Genomic DNA, 18,175 nt, shown 5'->3' on the forward strand with positions numbered 1-18,175 from the left:
AATCAACAACCAATAGAGTTGTGCCAAGTGTCTAGATGGTATTGGTCAGTTCAAATGGACGAATCAAATCGTAGTGCCACACCACTCCAAACAATTATAAATAGAGGCCTTCATAAAGCTAGAAAAGACCATAAGTGAGAACAACAAGCAAGCGGAGAGCTCGTGGATCAAAAGCTCTACAAGCTACAAGTTCAAGATCAAGAACGAAGACAAATCAAATACCAAGGTGTTCAAGATCAAATTACTTGTTTGTGATCAAATCCAAATTCAAGTTCAAGAAGAAGATTCAAGACCAAGCTTTACAAGCCCTTGGATCAAAATCAAAATCAAGCTCATCAAGATAGTTTATATTCTTGTAGAATCAAAGGAATACTATAGAGATTGTAATGCTCATCATTTATTGAAATCAAATACTACATTTGTTATGCAATTTTCTAGTCTTGAATTTTTTTTTTCTCGACACGAAGATTTGTTGTTACAGACCCTATTCTTGACCTTTATAGTTTGGAGTAATTGTTTTTTAATTCATGAGATTGTCAAATGAAATTCTCGGGCCATAACTCCCCTTCCCAGAGGAAAGACCTAAAAGAATGAAAGCTTTGAAATCTAATGCCTTGTTGTGTGTTCTCAGGAGCTTTTTTCAGAAGCTGGTGATATAAAGCGTTACTCAATTCATTATGACAAAAGTGGAAGATCAAAGGTATCTGGATATCTACCTTTTTGGGGGTTAATTTGGCATAAATTAAGGTGCTTTCAGGAGTCTCCAAAAACCCCATAGTAACAAAAAATTCTTTCTTCTAGGGAACTGCGGAAGTAATCTTTTCACGTCGAAGGGATGCAGAGGCAGCTATCAAGAAATATAACAATGTTCAGCTAGATGGAAAGCCCATGAAAATTGAGTTTGCGGGACCAAACATTGGTGCTCCTGCTCTTCCTCCAATTAGAAATCGTCTGTACAGAAATCCAAATCCTGCTCCAAGAAGGTATTTTTTTCTGTTGTATATGGATCCTTATACACTTTTCATCCAATATTTATATGAGATTTCTGAGATTACATTCACACACCTTGGACTCAAGTTGTTGAGCTTAGCCCAGCTTGGAACCAGTACAGCCAACTGCCAACATTTTGCTATAGCAAATATTTTAATTTACTACTCCCTCTGTCCCATTTTATGTGACACACTTTTCTTTTTAGTCTGTCCAGAAAGAATAACACCTATCTATATTTGAAAACATTTTAACTTTAAACTGTCAATGTACCCTTAAGCGACATGATTTTATACCCACAAAAATGTCTATGGCATATTTTAACCCCAACTTTAAAAAGCCTTTCTTAAACTCCGTGGTCAGTCAAACACGTTCACATAAGTGGGACATAAGTGGGACGGAGGGAGTACTTAGTATGCAAAGCGGAAGAGAGTCCGGAAAAACAAAAACGAATTGCTGTAGTTAAATGAGGGATGCAAATCTATTGGTATTGATGATTATAACTCCTTGTACGGTTACCTATAGAATAAGAAGAAAATGATCATTTGCATGAATTGACTCCTTAGGTTGCTGTGTAATGCCGGGTGCTATTTTCCTGTTTGCAATGAGATTTTCATTTTTAACTGAGGAAGAAAAAGATTACTTGAAGTTTGCACAATTTTTTGGCAGTGGTCCCAGAAAACCCTAGCAATATAATATTGTAGACAATTAATGTTAGAATAGTCACTCTTTTCAGGATCCCTCAATGTTCTAATCTTGAAAATCTGACTTTGTTTGTGCTACATGTTGATTGGCGTGGCATCATGGTGACATCTCGTAAATTATATAAAAAAATCGAATCCTTCTTAATTTACACAAGGAAATTCTGAAATATGCTTTTATCCTCTATACCTCTTTTTTGTTTTTATATATGTGATGTATTATCTGATAAATATTTATGCACAATAAATGCATGCATGGTGGTTGTATTTATTAGACATTACTTTCAACTGTCTATAGCGTATTCTTTTTGATGTAATTACAGTTTCTTCTTTCCTCCCTCATCTTAGAAGCTTCTTGAAACTTCTTACAAATTTGAAAGTCTAAGATGATTTAATACCTTTTCAGACAAAAGTTGTTTCCTGAGATACAGGGACTGTATGGTCAAACAACGAGAACAATTTAGACAGAGAAATATTTAGAAAAGTGTTGGCAAATTTCCATGCTTGCTATAGGTGGTAAAAGAGCAGTCAAGCCTTATGCATCGTATGCGTTAAGAACATAGACCGTGGGCCTAACTTGACCCCGAAAATAGTTTATGAGTTGAGGATTGCCCAAGACTATATGAGGAGACAACAAACTCATTCCCTCAATCAAGATGCTTGTGGCTCAAAGAAGGAGACAGGAACACAAGATACTTCCAAACAATTGCAAACTCACACAGGAGGAACAACAATATTGACAAGCTCAAAGTGGATAATGAAATAACAGATGATAAGGAAGTGATCAAAGAAGAGATTTTGAACTATTACCAGAACCTGTACACTAATGCTGTATTCTGTCCCGGGCCCGGGCCTTAGTGGGCCTAACAGGCCGGGCCTCGCAGTCCCGGGCTTCGTGGTCCTGGGCTCTGGCGGTCCCGGTCTTCGTGGGCTCAATGGGTGGAACCGGCCCGTGACGGGCCTAAGCCCACATGGTCCTGTGCTTAACGGGCCGGGCTCGTGGGCTTCGCGGGCCTAGCGGTTTTTTTTTAAGGCAATTTCTTGTAGTATCATGGCTATATTAAAAATATATATGTAGTATATATGTATATCTAATTATTAAAGTGCTTGACGAAAAAGAAAATAACAAAACAATAGTAAAACACTAAATTGTCATGCATAATATATTTTCTTGTAGTATATTATATTGTATCTTATGTATATATATTCTCTTATATATTTTCTTGTAGTATATATATTGTATCTTATGTATATATATTCGCATAATATATTGTATCTTATGTATATATATTGTATCTTATGTATATATGTTCGCATAATATATTTTCTTGTAGTATATATATTGTATATTATGTATATATTTTCGCATAATATATTTTCTTGTAGTATATTATATTGTATCTTATGTATATATATTCTCTTATATATATTGTCTTGTAGTATATATATTGTATATTATGTATATATATTCGCATAATATATTTTCTTGTAGTATATTATATTGTATCTTATGTATATATATTCTCTTATATATTTTCTTGTAGTATATATATTGTATATTATGTATATATTGTAGCATAATATATTTTCTTGTAGTATATATATTGTATATTATGTATATATATTCGCTTATATATTTTCTTGTAGTATATATATTGTATATTATGTATATATTGTAGCTTATAAATAATTCTAAGTATAGACAAAGAAATATTGCGAAAAGAAGCTCATGGGTAGAAACAATAAATTTTATTACCAAAAAATGGCATATCTTTCTTAGTCATCCTTCCCCCAATGGAATGAGCACAACAAGGTACTAATACCACCATTAGAAGGAAAAAAAACTAAGGAAGATGTGCCAAAATACAAGTTACATATTATTCTATGTATTATCTCTAACAAATCTCATAAATCCTTCAAGGTTCGGAGGAGGTTGCGTTGGTGGTGGTGGAAAAGAAGTTTGTTCATCACCACTTCCGGGCGAAGCCGAATCCTCCGCAAGTTCCGCTATCATTTCTTCATAAGCTTCATCTATGGCCGGTTGTGCTTCTGCAATTCCAAAGTTTCTTCTTTCCGAGCGGATTCAATCTCTAAACAATACTGATTTTTCCAAGCTATCCCTCATAGACGCTCTATGATCACCTATTTGCAGTCTTGCTTGACTGAAAGCGCTCTCTGATGCAACAGTTGAAGCTTGAATTGATAAAATATCCCGAGCCATCCTTGCAAGAACAGGAAAATGTTTTTCCCTTGCCTTCCACCATTCCAAAAGATCAAAAGAGTCGTCTGGATTCTCCTTTTCAAGTCCCTGAGACAAATAAACTTGAAGCTCATTTAGATGTGAAGTTTCATCATAATTTTCATCTTGAGACCCCCTGAACTCCGTCCAAGATTTAAGAGCTTTTAAGCCCGCAACTCTTTTAGAGGATTGTGAGCTAGACGAAGTAGGGGTTGGAATAGTTGGCCTAGCATGCTCTAAGGCAAGTTGATAAGCATTATAAACTGTTTGAGCATTAATCTTAATTGAAGCTTTTGCATCTGCAAGTGTCGCAATTTCCTCATTTGAAAGATCTAAAGCCTTATAAATATTTGAATACCAAAAATGAGGACCTCCCAATTTCATTGTAGGATTTAGCATTGCAGCAAGACCATAAATAGGAGAGATAGGAAAAAAATATTTTTTAAACTTTTGTTTCATTTCATTTATAGCAAGTTCATAAATATCCCCACCCTCACTAAATTCAACAAACAAATCAGATAGTGCTGCAATATAAACTAAACAGTTTGAAATAGTAGGATAATATTGCCCAGAAAATGCATTTGTAGCAATTTGAAAATGTTCTAAAAAATATAAAAGAATTTTAACATTAGTCCAATCTTGAGTGGTAAGCATTTCATCATCATCCTCACCACCTACCCGAGAATTAAACGTTGCATTAATTGGGTTTCTATATTCATATGCTACTACTAAACTTTTGTACATATAATTCCATCTAGTCGGGCAAGGTTTAGGAACCTTTCTTTCTCTAAGGCCATATTCATCACATTTTTTAAAATACTCTCTAAGTCTACTTCTTCGGTTTGAATAAAAAAGCCAATTAAGAGTCATTCTAACCTTTTCAATTTCTATGTTTAATATTCGCATACCATCACCGACAATTAAATGATAAATATGACAAATACATCTAACATGGAAAATATTAGTAAATGCAGGATTTAGTGTTGTTGTAAGCATGCCTATAGCACTGGTGTTACTAGAAGCATTATCCATTGAAATTGCCATTATTTTATCGCTAAAGCAAAAATATCTACAAATATCTGCAACAGTGTTAGCTATAAACTTACCTGTGTGACGCGAATTAATTATTCTATATGCAATTATGCGTTTTTGCATTATCCATTCCTCATCTATCCAATGACTTGTAACAGTTAGATAATCACAATCATTACCACTTCTACCAATATCAGTAGTAATAGAAATCCGATTAGGTATATGAGTAAATAAATACCGCAAATATTGTTCATATTCATGTTTGAATTTATAAATATCACTCTTAACTGTTGCGCGAGGCCAACCTTTATAAGTAGGATTAAAAACTCTTCTAATATAATGAACCCAATTAGGATTAGATGCAAAAGTATAAGGTAAGCACATAACAGTAATCATCTTTGCTAATTCTTCACGATCTCTATTTGGATCGTAATATAAAATACCTCCGGTGACAGTGTTAATTCCTGGTTGAACTAGATTTGAACCTGTACTAGGGTTAACCGCAGAATCTACACTTGTCCCCTCTAGTTGCGCTTTCATTTGAAAAAATCTAGCTTTATCTCTAGGGTGTGTTTTTATGTGCCTAGTCAAACTACCCGTGCCGCTACGGTCTCCAGTATATTTATGCACCATTAATTTCCCACAAGTTTTACACTTAGCCTTATTTTGTTCTCTTACTTGAGTAAAAAAATTCCAAACTAATGATGTTTCTAGGCGTTTAGCAGGTTCTCTATTAAAAGTAGGAGTTTCTACAGGTTGGTCGACCGGTGCATCAGTTGGGTTATTAAGAGGACTAGTAGGTGTATCATCTAAATCCGGTGCTTGAGTTTCATCATCATCCTCATTTTCCTCATTATTTTCTAAGATGGTTTCATTAGGATAAAGAGCATTCATAATTTCATCATCTAATCTTTCACCTGGTGCAACATTATGATAAAATTCACTATCGGTAAATTGAAAACAAGGGTGATCACTATCAAGAATTACGGAAGGAGGAGGACGTCTAGGTTGGCGACTACTTTCAACTTGCTTATCTTTTCTAGGTCGGGGAGCCGGGGGAAGGGTAGTTGGTTGGCCACTACTTTCACCGGTTTTATCTTTTCCTTTATCAAACATTTTTTTCAAAGTAAATGCCATATTAATTATAATTATGCAAACTAAACCACACAAAAATATATTCTAAAAACGTAAGAGTTGAAACGAGTTTACCGGATTGCCGAACAACTTCTTGAAAATTGAAAATTGTTGAACACTTGAAAACTTCAATTCAACAACTTCACAATTTTTCACGAAATTTCAACAATAAATTAAGTAATTGTAGTAGAGAGATTGAGAGATATTGATGAATTGGTGAATAAAAATGAAAGAATGAGGGGGTATTTATAGTTGGGAAATGGGGAAAAGTGTAATTATATAAAGTTTGGGGGCCAAATGCCCATTTTTTAAACTTAAAAACGGTCATATTTTCAGCCCAAACGGCTAGATTTTAAATATGGCCGTTGGAGAATTTTAAATTTTTTTTTAAAAAAAAATAGCCGTTGGGCCCTCCAGGACCGGCCCAGGCCCGCCTGACGGTCCCGGGCTCGTGGGCTCAAACTTGAAGACCGGCCCGTGACGGGCTCAGAAGGACCACCAGGACCGGCCCACCCAGGACCGGCCCACCAGGACCGTTAGGACCGCGGGCCCGGTCCGATTCAGGCCCGGCCCACCGAGCAGCCCTACTGTACACTGAGAGTGAAACCTGGAGGCCCAGTGCTAATTTTGATGATGTAGCCAGCTTATCGAGTGAAGACAGGGAGATGTTAGAAAAAGCTTTTGAGGCAGAAGAAGTACATGCCGTTGTCCAGTCATGCGCTCCAGATAAAGCACCTGGTCCAGATGGATTTACTATGGCCTTTTTTCAAAAGACATGGGACTTTATCAAGCCAGAGGTGATGGGGGCGCTCAACCACTTTCACCAGCAGTGTTACATGGTGAGATCATGTAATGCATCTTTCATCGCTCTGATCCCCAAAAAGAAAGGAGCAATTGAACTCAGAGACTATAGGCCAATTAGTCTCATTGGAAGTGTTTACAAGATTACAACAAAGATACTAGCAGAAAGGCTGAAGAAGGTAATTGGAAAGCTAGTCTCCAACCATCAGAATGCCTTCATTAAACACAGACAAATAACTGATGCAGCTCTCATTGCCAATGAGGTACTAGACTGGAGGATTAAAAGCGGTGAACCTGGGGTTATGTGCAAACTAGATATCGAGAAGGCCTTTGATCAATTTAATTGGTCTTACCTTATCTCTATTTTAAGGAAGATGGGATTTGGGGAAAAGTGGATCAAGTGGATCAGATTTAGTATTTCAACAGTGAAATACTCAATTATTGTTAACAGAGGACCTGTGGGTTTTTTCTCTCCGCAAAAAGGGATAAGGCAGGGAGATCCACTCTCACCTTTCCTTTTCATCCTAGCCATGGAGGGACTGAGCAAAATGTTGGAGAAGGCCAGACAAATGCAATGGATTCAGGGTTTCAGAGTTGGTTTAAATGTTGAGAACACTGTCAAAGTATCACATCTACTGTATGCCGATGATACTTTGATCTTCTGTGAGGCAGAAAGATCTCAAATTCTATACTTGAATCTGACTCTTCTGCTATTTGAGGCTTTATCAGGGCTACATGTCAACAAGTTGAAAAGCATCATCTATCCGGTAAACAATGTGCCAAACTTAGAGGAGTTGTCTAGTATCATGGGCTGTACTATTGGAGCACTTCCTACGACCTACCTAGGTCTCCCATTTGGGGCTAAATTCAAGAGTTGCGAGGTATGGAATGGAGTCATTGAGAAATTTGAGAAGAGATTAGTATCATGGCAGATGCAATACCTATCAATGGGTGGTAGGTTAACTCTCATAAATAGTGTGCTCGATAGTATCCCTACATATCACATGTCTTTGTTCCCCATTCCCAAAAAGGTGCTAACTCAACTAGACAAGATCAGGATGAATTTCTTATGGGAGGGGAACAACAGCTCTCATAAGTTCCACTTGATAAAGTGGAACAAGGTCATGCAACCAAAATTCAAAGGAGGTCTGGGTATCAGAGACTTAACCATCCACAACAAAAGCTTGCTAATGAAATGGCTATGGAGATATGGCACAAGTGATTCAAGCCTCTGGAAGGAGGTAATCAACGCCAAGCATGAGAAGAGATAATTGGAGCACTAAAATTGCAATTGCACCTTATGGGGTTGGGCCATGGAAGTACATCAGCAAACTTGGACAGGACTTTGTCCAGAATGTTCACTACAAAGCAGGGAATGGAGCACATATCAAATTTTGGAAAGACAAATGGACGAGCAACACCCCACTCATGTTTGAATACCCCACCATTTACCAGATTGCCCTTGATAAGGATTCCTCCATTGCCCAGAATAGAACTGACAATATTTGGGATGTGCACCTCAGAAGATCTATACAAGATTGGGAAATGGACAGCTTGATGGACATGTTAGCCAGAGTGGAGGTCTTCACCATCGATGAGAATCTACCTGACACTATGAAGTGGGGGAACAAGGGCATCTTTACAGTGAAAGAATGCTATAAGCACATCTGTACTCAGAACCAGGTATTTGACGCAGACCCTTGGCCATGGAGACTTATATGGAAGACCAAACTACCCACCAAGGTTATTTGTTTCAGCTGGATTGCTCTATATGAAGCCTGCTTAACACAGGATAATCTCAATAGAAGAGGCTTCCAACTGGTCAACAGATGCTACATGTGTAAGGAAAGCTCAGAGAATGTCAGTCACCTGCTCTTGCATTACCCAGTTGCCACTGATGTGTGGAACATGTTTTTTTGTCTTTTCGGCTTGAACTGGGTCATGCCATCGCATATTAGAGAGGCATACACAAGCTGGAGTCTTTGGGAAGTTGATAAGGCCATCAAGGAGATCTGGTTAATGATTCCGGCAGTTATTTGTTGGAGTTTGTGGAATGAAAGAAACCAAAGATGCTTTGATGGAATCTCAACTCCAAATCACACTCTTAAAGCTAATTGTTTACTTATCCTTTTTAGCTGGGTGAAGTTAACCCCTGTAATTAGCATTGATCACCTTTTGGACTTTGTTAGCTCCTTAGTTATAGTTTAGCACATCTTAAAGGGGCTTACAAACTCTTATTTTTCTGTATTTTTGTCTTCTGATTTTGTAACTATTGCATCTACTAGATGCCTTTCTAATGAAATACCTTCCTTCATAAAAAAAAAAAACTCATTCCCTCAATCAGTGTGGGACACATAACACTTTCCCCTATCAAAGTGCCCAGGACGGGACATTTGGACCAGCCCTTTGGAGCTTGAACAACATAACATAGGGATCCAACATTGGATGGAGCAAGAATTCAGATTGGTTTGGCTCTGATTATGTTAAGAAAATAGATCTCAGCTTAACTCAACCCCAAGAGCTAGCTCATGAGGTGAGAACTGCCCTAGATCGTATAAGGACTTAAGCAGACAATGACTCTCTCTTTTATCATTATGGGATAGTATGCAAAGATATTATCCAATGTAGCTACCAAATACCTGGGCTTAGAGTTCGTAAAATTCTTGGAAGTGCTTAGGTTAGAGTTATTGTATATAGGATAGTTGTAGTCTAATTATAGTTGTAAATATGTTGGTATTTCAGTATTCTGCTTCTGATATTTGTGTCACTGTGGATGACATTGTGTTAAGAAAGTCCCATCTATTTCTACAATCTTCCTTGCCTTCACGTTGTGGAGTTGGTTGTTGCAGGTTTTGACCGGAAGTTTTCATTGCTTCTGCTTCTCTAATGAAATGTTTCGTACTAAAAATGTAATTTGTGTTTTCGAAAGAACAGAGGGAAGGATAAAGTCTTGTTGCACTCTTACTGTTTTTATGTAATTTGCTGTATTTGGTTTGGTCAAAAGTGAAATGCAAAGAATTCTTTGTTTAGCATTATGCAAAGAAAGTTTGATGTGGCAGAAGCTGGCTCTTTTGTCACGTAGTCATTATCTTAGAATGTTGGTATTTTCATGTCAAGCGGCACTGATGGATATGCCCATCTTTGAAGCTTCTTTTAGCTTGATATAATATTATTTTTGATCTTCTTTATTCAGTTTTACTTGTTTTCTTATGTGGACATTGTATTCTGATCTTAACCAGCATTTTGTAACTATATCTTGAAATAATTTGACAGTCAACAAAGAGGTGGTGGATTTAGACGTCCTCCTCGAGGTGGTAGAGGGAGCATGAGAAAGGAGGGTGGAAGGGGCAGAGGTCGTGGTGAGAACATTTCTGCAGAAGATCTTGATGCCGACTTGGAAAAGTATCATTCAGAAGCAATGGAGACGAACTGACATTCTGACATGCTTGACGAGATACTTCCCTTGTAACATGTTCACCATCCACAGGATCGAAGGTTATTCTATTCATGAATTGGTACAAACAATTCTTGAAGAAGTGTGATGATAAAAGATTCTGGGGAAAAGACTGAAAGGCGTAGAGCCTACATACTACTGGACGATCTTATAACTTCTATGTTAAGAGTGTGTTTGGTAGTATTGCCACATTTTCTTCAGCTTTAAGCATTTGATGATATAGAAATCTTGCCTTGTACACGCTCTGTATTTTCCTGCCATTGCTTTGCCTTCTGTTTGTTTTTATGTAAACAAGAAATTGTTGAGAAATTCCTTGCTTTCAGAAACAGACGCTGGAAATGCTGTGAAATTATGGTTGGTGTGAAAATATGCGTCCACACTTGCTGTAAGGGCATGTTTGGCATGAAAGAAAATAGTTTTTCGGAAATTGTTTTCCGCAAGTCGGATTTCTGTTATACCAAGTACACCCTAAATCCATGAGGAACATCTTACCTTAGCAGTAAGACTCATCATCTCACGTTCTATCATATCAATAGAAATCTTTGAACTGTGGGGAATCAGTTTACCAGTAAGATCCTCCAAAATTCTCCTACTGGGGCATTCTCATAATTAGAAAGGTCAACGGAAACATTCTTCAAGACGCGAATAGATAGATTGTCCTGGAATTTCTACATAGAAATCAGTTAATGTGCCACCTGTGTCTATAAGACACGCATTACCACTTGATATGTATTCACAAAGACCTATCATAGATTATAAGGAGATATGTTTCTCTTTGTATTGGTTCAGTTCTATTTGGATATTTGATTAGTCTAGTAAATTATGAAATTCTTGTAATGTGGCATATTGGTTAATGTAATGAACTCAATTTGAATTAAGGAATCAAAATACAATAATGGAAATAGAATGTTTTTTGTACAATTTTCTGTTATATTGATAAAGGAAATCTAACGATTACAACTGAATGGAAATTGACTATTTCTAACTAGACTCCATGGTTGCAGTAACCTGAAGAAGAAGAAAGAAGAAGAGAAGAAAGAGATATGTTAGGAAGAAGAAGGATAAGAGAGTGAGAAAAGAGAAGAGAGAATCGAAGAGAGAGAAAGAGAATTACTCTGATGAACGATGCCTCCCTCTCTCTCATGCAGTTGGTTATAACAACCTTCAGCTGACATGGCCAAATCGTGGCCCTTGGAGCTCATTAAAGCTTAAATTAATCCTAGTCGTTCATTCAAATTTTTGTTATTCCCTTCCCATTTTCTGTTATTGTTTTCTTCATTTCGAATCCCAGCTGCTGCACTTCGTATTGGATCATGACATACTCACCCTCTTCAAACAATCCTTGTCCTCAAGGGTTGGAATCAAAATCTGGAAACCTTGCCTTGATGTAATGATAATCCTCCCAAGTGGCATCTTCTGGAGTGAGATTTGACCACTGTACCAGAACCCTTACCGCGGCAGAGTTGTCCCTCTTAATAAGCTGCCTCTGCAAGATTGCCACTGGTTGCACTAGAAACTTGTCATCCTCGCCAGTGATTGGTAGTGTGATCTGCACTACTACTCTATCTTCCACATTCTTCTTGAGTAAAGACACATGAAACACAGGGTGGACCTTAGATTCAGGCGGAAGATCCAGTTTGTAAGCCACTTTGCCAATTCTTGCTAGGATCTTGTAGGGGTCATAGTATTTAGAGCTCAACTTCAAGTTTCTTCTTAATGCTAGAGATGTCTGTCTATAGGGTTGCAATTTCAAATACACGAAATTCCCAACTTGAAACTCCCTGTCTGTTCTCCTTTTATCAGCATAGTGTTTCATCCTTTCTTGTGCTTTAGTGAGGTTGTCCTTCAATAGTTGCTGCATTTGTTGTCTATGCATCATTGTGTCTTCAGCAACTGGTACCACAATCTCCAATAAGGGGCCCAATGACAGTTGTGGGGGTGAGAATCTGTATAGTGCTTCAAAAGGGGTGCACTGTAAGCTGGTGTGGAAATTGGTGTTGTACCACCATTCTGCAACAGTTAACCATTGTCTCCACTGTGTTGGCCTATTAGCAGTCATACACCTGAGATAGTTCTCTAGACACCTGTTGACCCTTTCAGTTTGGCCATCACTTTGAGGGTGATAGGTAGTGCTGTAATGAAGCTGAGTCCCTAGGAGTTTGAATAGGGCTTGCCAAAAGTGGCTTAGGAACACCTTGTCTTTGTCTGTCACTATAGATTCTAGAATCCCATGTAAGCAATGTATCTTCTTCCAAAACACCTCAGCTACAGATGATGTTGTGTAAGGGTGAGCAGGTGTTATTAAATGTGCATACTTTGTTAATCTATCCACAACTATAAGGATAACATCTTTGTTCCTAGACTTGGGCAACCCTTCTATAAAGTCCATACTGATGTGGCTCCAGGCCTGGTTACGGATTGGTAGGGGCTGCAGCAACCCAGGGTAGGCCATGTTGTCATCTTTGCTTTTGAGACATACATCACAACTAGCCACATGATCAATAACCATCTGTTTCATCCCTGGCCAATAAAATATTTGTGATAGTCTTTTTAGAGTTCCAAGCTGTCCTGAGTGTCCACCCATAGGAGAGTCATGAAAGGTTGATATCAACTGATTTCTGAGCCTACCATTAGTACCAATATAAATTTTTCCTTTCTTCCTGAGTATGCTGGCAGTGTAGTGCCATATGTTGGGTCCTTGTTGAGTCACAACTATTTGGCTAATGATTTCTGTAGGTTTAGGGCCCCCTTCATAGCTATGTGTGATTTCTTGCACCCATGCAGGGACTAAAATACTGATGGCCTGCAATGCACCCTGTAGTTGGTTCCTTTGAACTGTTGAACCTTCTTGCTGTCTAGAAAGGGCATCAGCAACCTTATTTTCAGACCCCTTCTTATACTGCACCTCATAGTCCAATCCAAGCAATTTGGTTAGTCCTTTTTGCTGTATAGTAGTAGACACCCTTTGTTCTAGGAGGTATTTCAAGTTGTGATGGTCAGTTCTCACCACAAAATGTTTGTATTGTAAATATTGTCTCCACTTTTCCACTGCATTCAGCAGAGCCATATAGTCCTTGATAATAGGCTATATAGTTGTTATTTACACCATAATTGCCCATGCTTTGTTGTTGTTTTATAATGTAAGTTGCCAATAAAATGCTTTAATTAATGCTATTTGGTTTCGCAGGGAATATAAGATGTGAGGAAGCAACATGAAGTGTTTAAAGGCAATAACGTGAAGAAAACACCCACTCAAGAAGTACCCAAACACAAAAGAGCAAAAAGAGAAGGAACGTGGAGATAAAAAGGTCCAGCATACGCACCGCGGTTGGAGGCAGTGTACTCCGCGGTCAGCGCCGCGGTCGACGCCGCGGCCGCGACGGCATGTTCACAGCCCAAAATTTAAGGGGCCAAAGTGTCAAGTCTGGAAAACTTTGGTAAAACCCTTATAAGATGTAGGAAACTTGCCCAAGAAGGGAGAGCTGATTTTGAGATTATTTTGGCAAGAAGAACAAGTGTGAGAGATCACCCAAAACATCATAGTTCTTATTCTCTTCTAATTTTCTTGCAATTTTTCCATTATGAATATTTTCGTAGTTTATTCTTACGTTGTCATGAGTATCTAAATACTTTAATATAAGGTTTTGGTGAAATCCATTGGGGATGACTTGGTTGTTATATTAATATAGTTTGAATTGATTGTTAATCTCTATTTGTTCATCTACGTTTTGATTGTGGTTAGTTGAAAGGGTCCTCAATTATCCGTTCCTATTTATTATGTATCTCCTTGAGAGAGAGTGAATATTTAGGTAGTTATTTGAACAACATCACTCCCGGAGTATAGACGAGAGTCATAACCGAGGGTTTAGAGATTGGATTAGAGATAACGATATCTCGGGTGTAATCTAAAAGAACGGTAATGTGAATCTAGCTAGCGTAGCTTGAGAGAGTGCGTCTAGTAAATTATCATAATTGCTTGAGAGAGATTTATGATAGCCGGAGAGTTCTTGATTGATAGAGACAACTAAGGCATCGCTATAAGAAACGTACAACCAAGGAAATCACCAACGGGAGAAACCATTACCTTAGACCTTATTCCAACTGTTTACACATCAAGCATAGTTAATTTTCAGCTGTTAATTATTTTCAGACTTTAGTTGTTAGAGATATCATCAATTGTGAATTACAAAGTTTGGGGAAATTGGTTCTGTGAATTTAGTAAATCCGTCAAAAGTAATTGATAGGTTAATTCTCTGTGGTTCGACTCTGGGCAGAATTACTCAGATTATATTTGCTACGCCCGTGTGTGTCTTTGTATAAGGCATAGTTTGGCGTTATCAAATTTTGGCGTCGTTGCCGGGGAATTAACGGTGTTATCAATTACAATTGAGAGAAATACAAAAAATTTAAGTGTAGTCAGTTTTCTCTATACCCAATCTTTTCATTGAAATTCTAACGTTTGAACTTTTGTGGGAAACAAGTGTATGCCTAGAAGTTCTTCGAGGACTGGAGAACTGCTAGAAGGACTCTCAGACCCCGAGAAAATATTCAGGGCATTGAACCGTGCCAACAAAAGACTTCAACAATCTCAACAATCACACCAACTCGAATTTGACATGGGTGACGTAGATAACATCAACGGAAACGTCAGGATTGAGCCAGCTGACTTAAATGTCAAAAGGGTGGCACCTTTTGTGCCCGAAGCTGCACTTTATGACTGGGCACAACCCACAACTGATAATCTGGCCACTGCGATAGTTGTGCCCGCAATTCAAGTGGAGACATTCCAGATCACCAACAACATGCTGCATCTGCTGCAGAAGAAAGGACTGTTCTCCGGGTCACACATTGAAGACCCGCAACAATACTTGAAGAATTTTCTGTCAATCTGTATGACCCAAAGGCATCCAAATGCAACTCCGGAAGATATCAAGCTGCTATTGTTTCCATTCTCGGTAACCGGGGAAGCTCAGACTTGGCTAAATTCGCTCCCTATCAACTCTATCATCACTTGGGAGGAATTAGTCAAGCAGTTCCTGAACAAGTTCTATCCGCCTAACAAGACTGCAAAACAGATTGATGACATATTACAGTATAGGCAGCAGCCTTCTGAGTCCTTGCAAGAAACTTGGGAAAGGTTTAAAGGGATGTTAGTGAAGTGTCCTTACCATGGCATTCCAGACTAGATGCTCGGCCAGAGATTCTACATGGGGCTAGCTGACAATTTGAAAGCAAATGTGGATGCGTCAGCTGGAGGTGCATTTTAAAGTAAAACGTTCACTGAGTGCAAAATCCTTCTCGATAAGATGTCAAAAAATTTGGGGTGGATGACTAGAGGTACAACACTGGCACCCATAGTGCATTCAGTTCCTCTTGAACCAAATAATTCACATGTAGAGAACATGGCCTCACTCATGACCCAGATGAGCATATTGACAAAGAAGATTGATGAGATGTGTACAAAACAGGTGCACATTGTTGATACAACAAATGGGGGACTGTGTACACCTTGTATTAATAAGTCTTATGTGTGTTCATGGAGCGGAGAAGGTAAAAATCAAGGGGCAAAGGAAGATATGAATTATGTCAACAACTATAGGGGTTAGAGGCAAGGACCACAGTAGTGGAGACCGCATCAAAATCAGCAGTACATGCCTAATATGCAGCAGCCTGGGGGTATGCACCCTCAAAACCAATTGGTGCCAGTACCATATCAGAAACCACAAGGCTATCCACAGCAAAATCAGTAACAATTGACATACCAACCACCCTCTCAGCAGCAAGATAACAACATGGTGGAAATCAGAAGTATGCTTCAGCAACTCATTGGGACAAATAATAAAGTGCATGAAAAATTGGCAGTGCATGATTCAGCCATAAAAGAATATTGAAACGCAGCTGGGTCAGCTGTCCATGGCTTTGAACAACCGTCCTCAGGGAACTCTGCCTGCAGACACAAACATAAACCCCAAGGACCAAAACCCGAATCAGCTGATGGCAGTAAGTCTCCGGAATGGGAGAGATTTAGACAGAGAGCAGGAAATTGCACAAGCCAGCAAGGACACTACACCAACCACTCCAGTTCAATTAGGGGTAGAGGAGCAAACAGAACTTACTGAAGTGGTGGTTGAGCAGAGTCAGGAGGAAAAAGGCAAAGATAAGATGAATGAGCAAGTTGCAGAACAGGTGTCACCTTTTGTGCCAGAATATTCTAACAGAGAGAAGCCAACAAGCAATGCACAAAGGGTGATACCTGCACCCTTCCCTCAGAGACTGGTCAAACAAAAGAAGGCAAACCAATATAAGAAGTTCATGGAGATGTTGCGTCAAATTCAGTTGAATATTCCTTTGATAGATGCCTTGAGGGAGATGCCCAGCTATGCTAAGATGATGAAAGATCTAATATCATGGAAGTTTGATTTTCAGGATCTATCCACTGTAACTTTGACACAAACCTGCAGCGCAGTGGTGGCAAAACCGATAGCTCAAAAGATGTTGGACCCAGGTAGCTTCACTATTCCATGAACAATTGGAAGTTATGCCTTTGCAAAGACGTTGTGTGAATTGGGAGCCAGCATAAATCTGATGTCGCTGGCTGTGTACACCAAATTGGGCATTGGTAGAGCTAGGCCAACTTCGATGCTGCTACAGCTGGCTGACCGCACAGTGAAGAGGCCCACTGGTATTCTTGATGATGTGTTGGTACAAGTGGGGAAATTTATGTTCCCTGCAGACTTTGTTATCCTGGATTGTCAGGTGGATGAGGAGATACCCCTTATTTTAGGGAGACCATTTTTAGCCACGGGGAGAGCACTGATCGACTGTGAAACTGGGGAATTAAAAATGAGATTGAACGATGAAGAAGTCATATTCAATGTTCAACAATCTATGAGGAGACCCGGTGAATATGCTAATTGCTCTCTAGTTGAAGCAGTGGATGTAATCCTACAAGAAGATGATATGACCCTAACTGTAAAAGATCCATTGGAGGCATGTCTGACAAATTTAGAAGAAATGGATGGTGAAGGGTTAGCTGAATGGGTCATGGCACTGGAAGGCCGAGGATTTTGGTCAAGGGAACCTTAGTTCGAGTCCCTTGATCTAGAAAAAAGGGCCACTCCTCCAGCAAAGCCATCAATAGAGGAACCACCCAAGTTGGAACTAAAGCCACTCCTAGATCACCTCAGGTATGTGTTCTTAGGCCCTGATTCGACCTTGCCTATTATCATATCATCCGGTTTGTTAGATGTGCAGGTAGAACGGCTCGTACGGGTACTGTAGGAAAACAAGACTGTCATTGGCTGGACCATGGCAGACATAAAGGGTATCAGCCCAGCTTTCTGTATGCAGAAGATTCTCCTGGAAGAGGGGCACAGACCTTCCAGGGAACACCAGCGAAGGCTGAACCCTAACATGAAAGAGGTTGTAAAGAAAGAAGTAATCAAATGGTTAGATGCGGGAATCATCTTCCCCATCTCTGATAGTAATTGGGTCAGCTCTGTCCAATGTGTACCGAAAAAGGGGGGATGACTGTTGTAAAAAATGAGAACAATGAGTAGATCTTAACTCGTACAGTCACAGAGTGGCGTATCTGCATAGATTACAGGAAATTGAACACATCCACCCAAAAGGACCATTTCCCCCTACCTTTCATTGACCAAATGTTGGACAGGCTGGCTGGGCGATCGCACTTCTGTTTCTTGGATGGATATTTGGGGTACAATCAGATATTAATAGCCCCCGAAGATAGAGAGAAAATGTCTTTCACATGTCTGTATGGCATCTTTGCCTTTCGGAGAATGCCTTTTGGGCTTTGCAATGCACCCG

The 18,175-nt window shown here is 39.0% G+C and overlaps 2 protein-coding genes across 2 annotated transcripts in view; both read left to right on the forward strand.

Moving 5' to 3' along the window:
* LOC107796602 (THO complex subunit 4A) overlaps nucleotides 1-10,775 on the forward strand; it is a 29,500-nt gene extending 18,725 nt beyond the window's left edge. The window contains exons 3-5 of the mRNA XM_016619395.2: nucleotides 632-700; nucleotides 802-983; nucleotides 10,168-10,775. Coding sequence (XP_016474881.1) covers nucleotides 632-700; nucleotides 802-983; nucleotides 10,168-10,327 — 411 coding nt within the window. The 3' untranslated portion in view covers nucleotides 10,328-10,775. The remainder of the gene's footprint in view (nucleotides 1-631; nucleotides 701-801; nucleotides 984-10,167) is intronic.
* A 6,158-nt stretch (nucleotides 10,776-16,933) lies between these two features.
* On the forward strand, nucleotides 16,934-17,434 carry LOC142181016 (uncharacterized). Its single transcript, XM_075253126.1, has one exon. It carries the CDS (start codon nucleotides 16,934-16,936, stop codon nucleotides 17,432-17,434), a length of 501 nt encoding a protein of 166 aa, XP_075109227.1.
* Nucleotides 17,435-18,175: the final 741 nt, after the last annotated feature.

This window comes from Nicotiana tabacum, chromosome 5 (assembly GCF_000715075.1).
Source record: "Nicotiana tabacum cultivar K326 chromosome 5, ASM71507v2, whole genome shotgun sequence".
Taxonomy (NCBI): Eukaryota; Viridiplantae; Streptophyta; class Magnoliopsida; order Solanales; family Solanaceae; genus Nicotiana; species Nicotiana tabacum.

Excerpts from the sequence above, each read along its gene's own strand:
- LOC142181016 (XM_075253126.1), top strand. The coding sequence starts at position 16,934 with ATGTCGCTGGCTGTGTACACCAAATTGGGCATTGGTAGAGCTAGGCCA.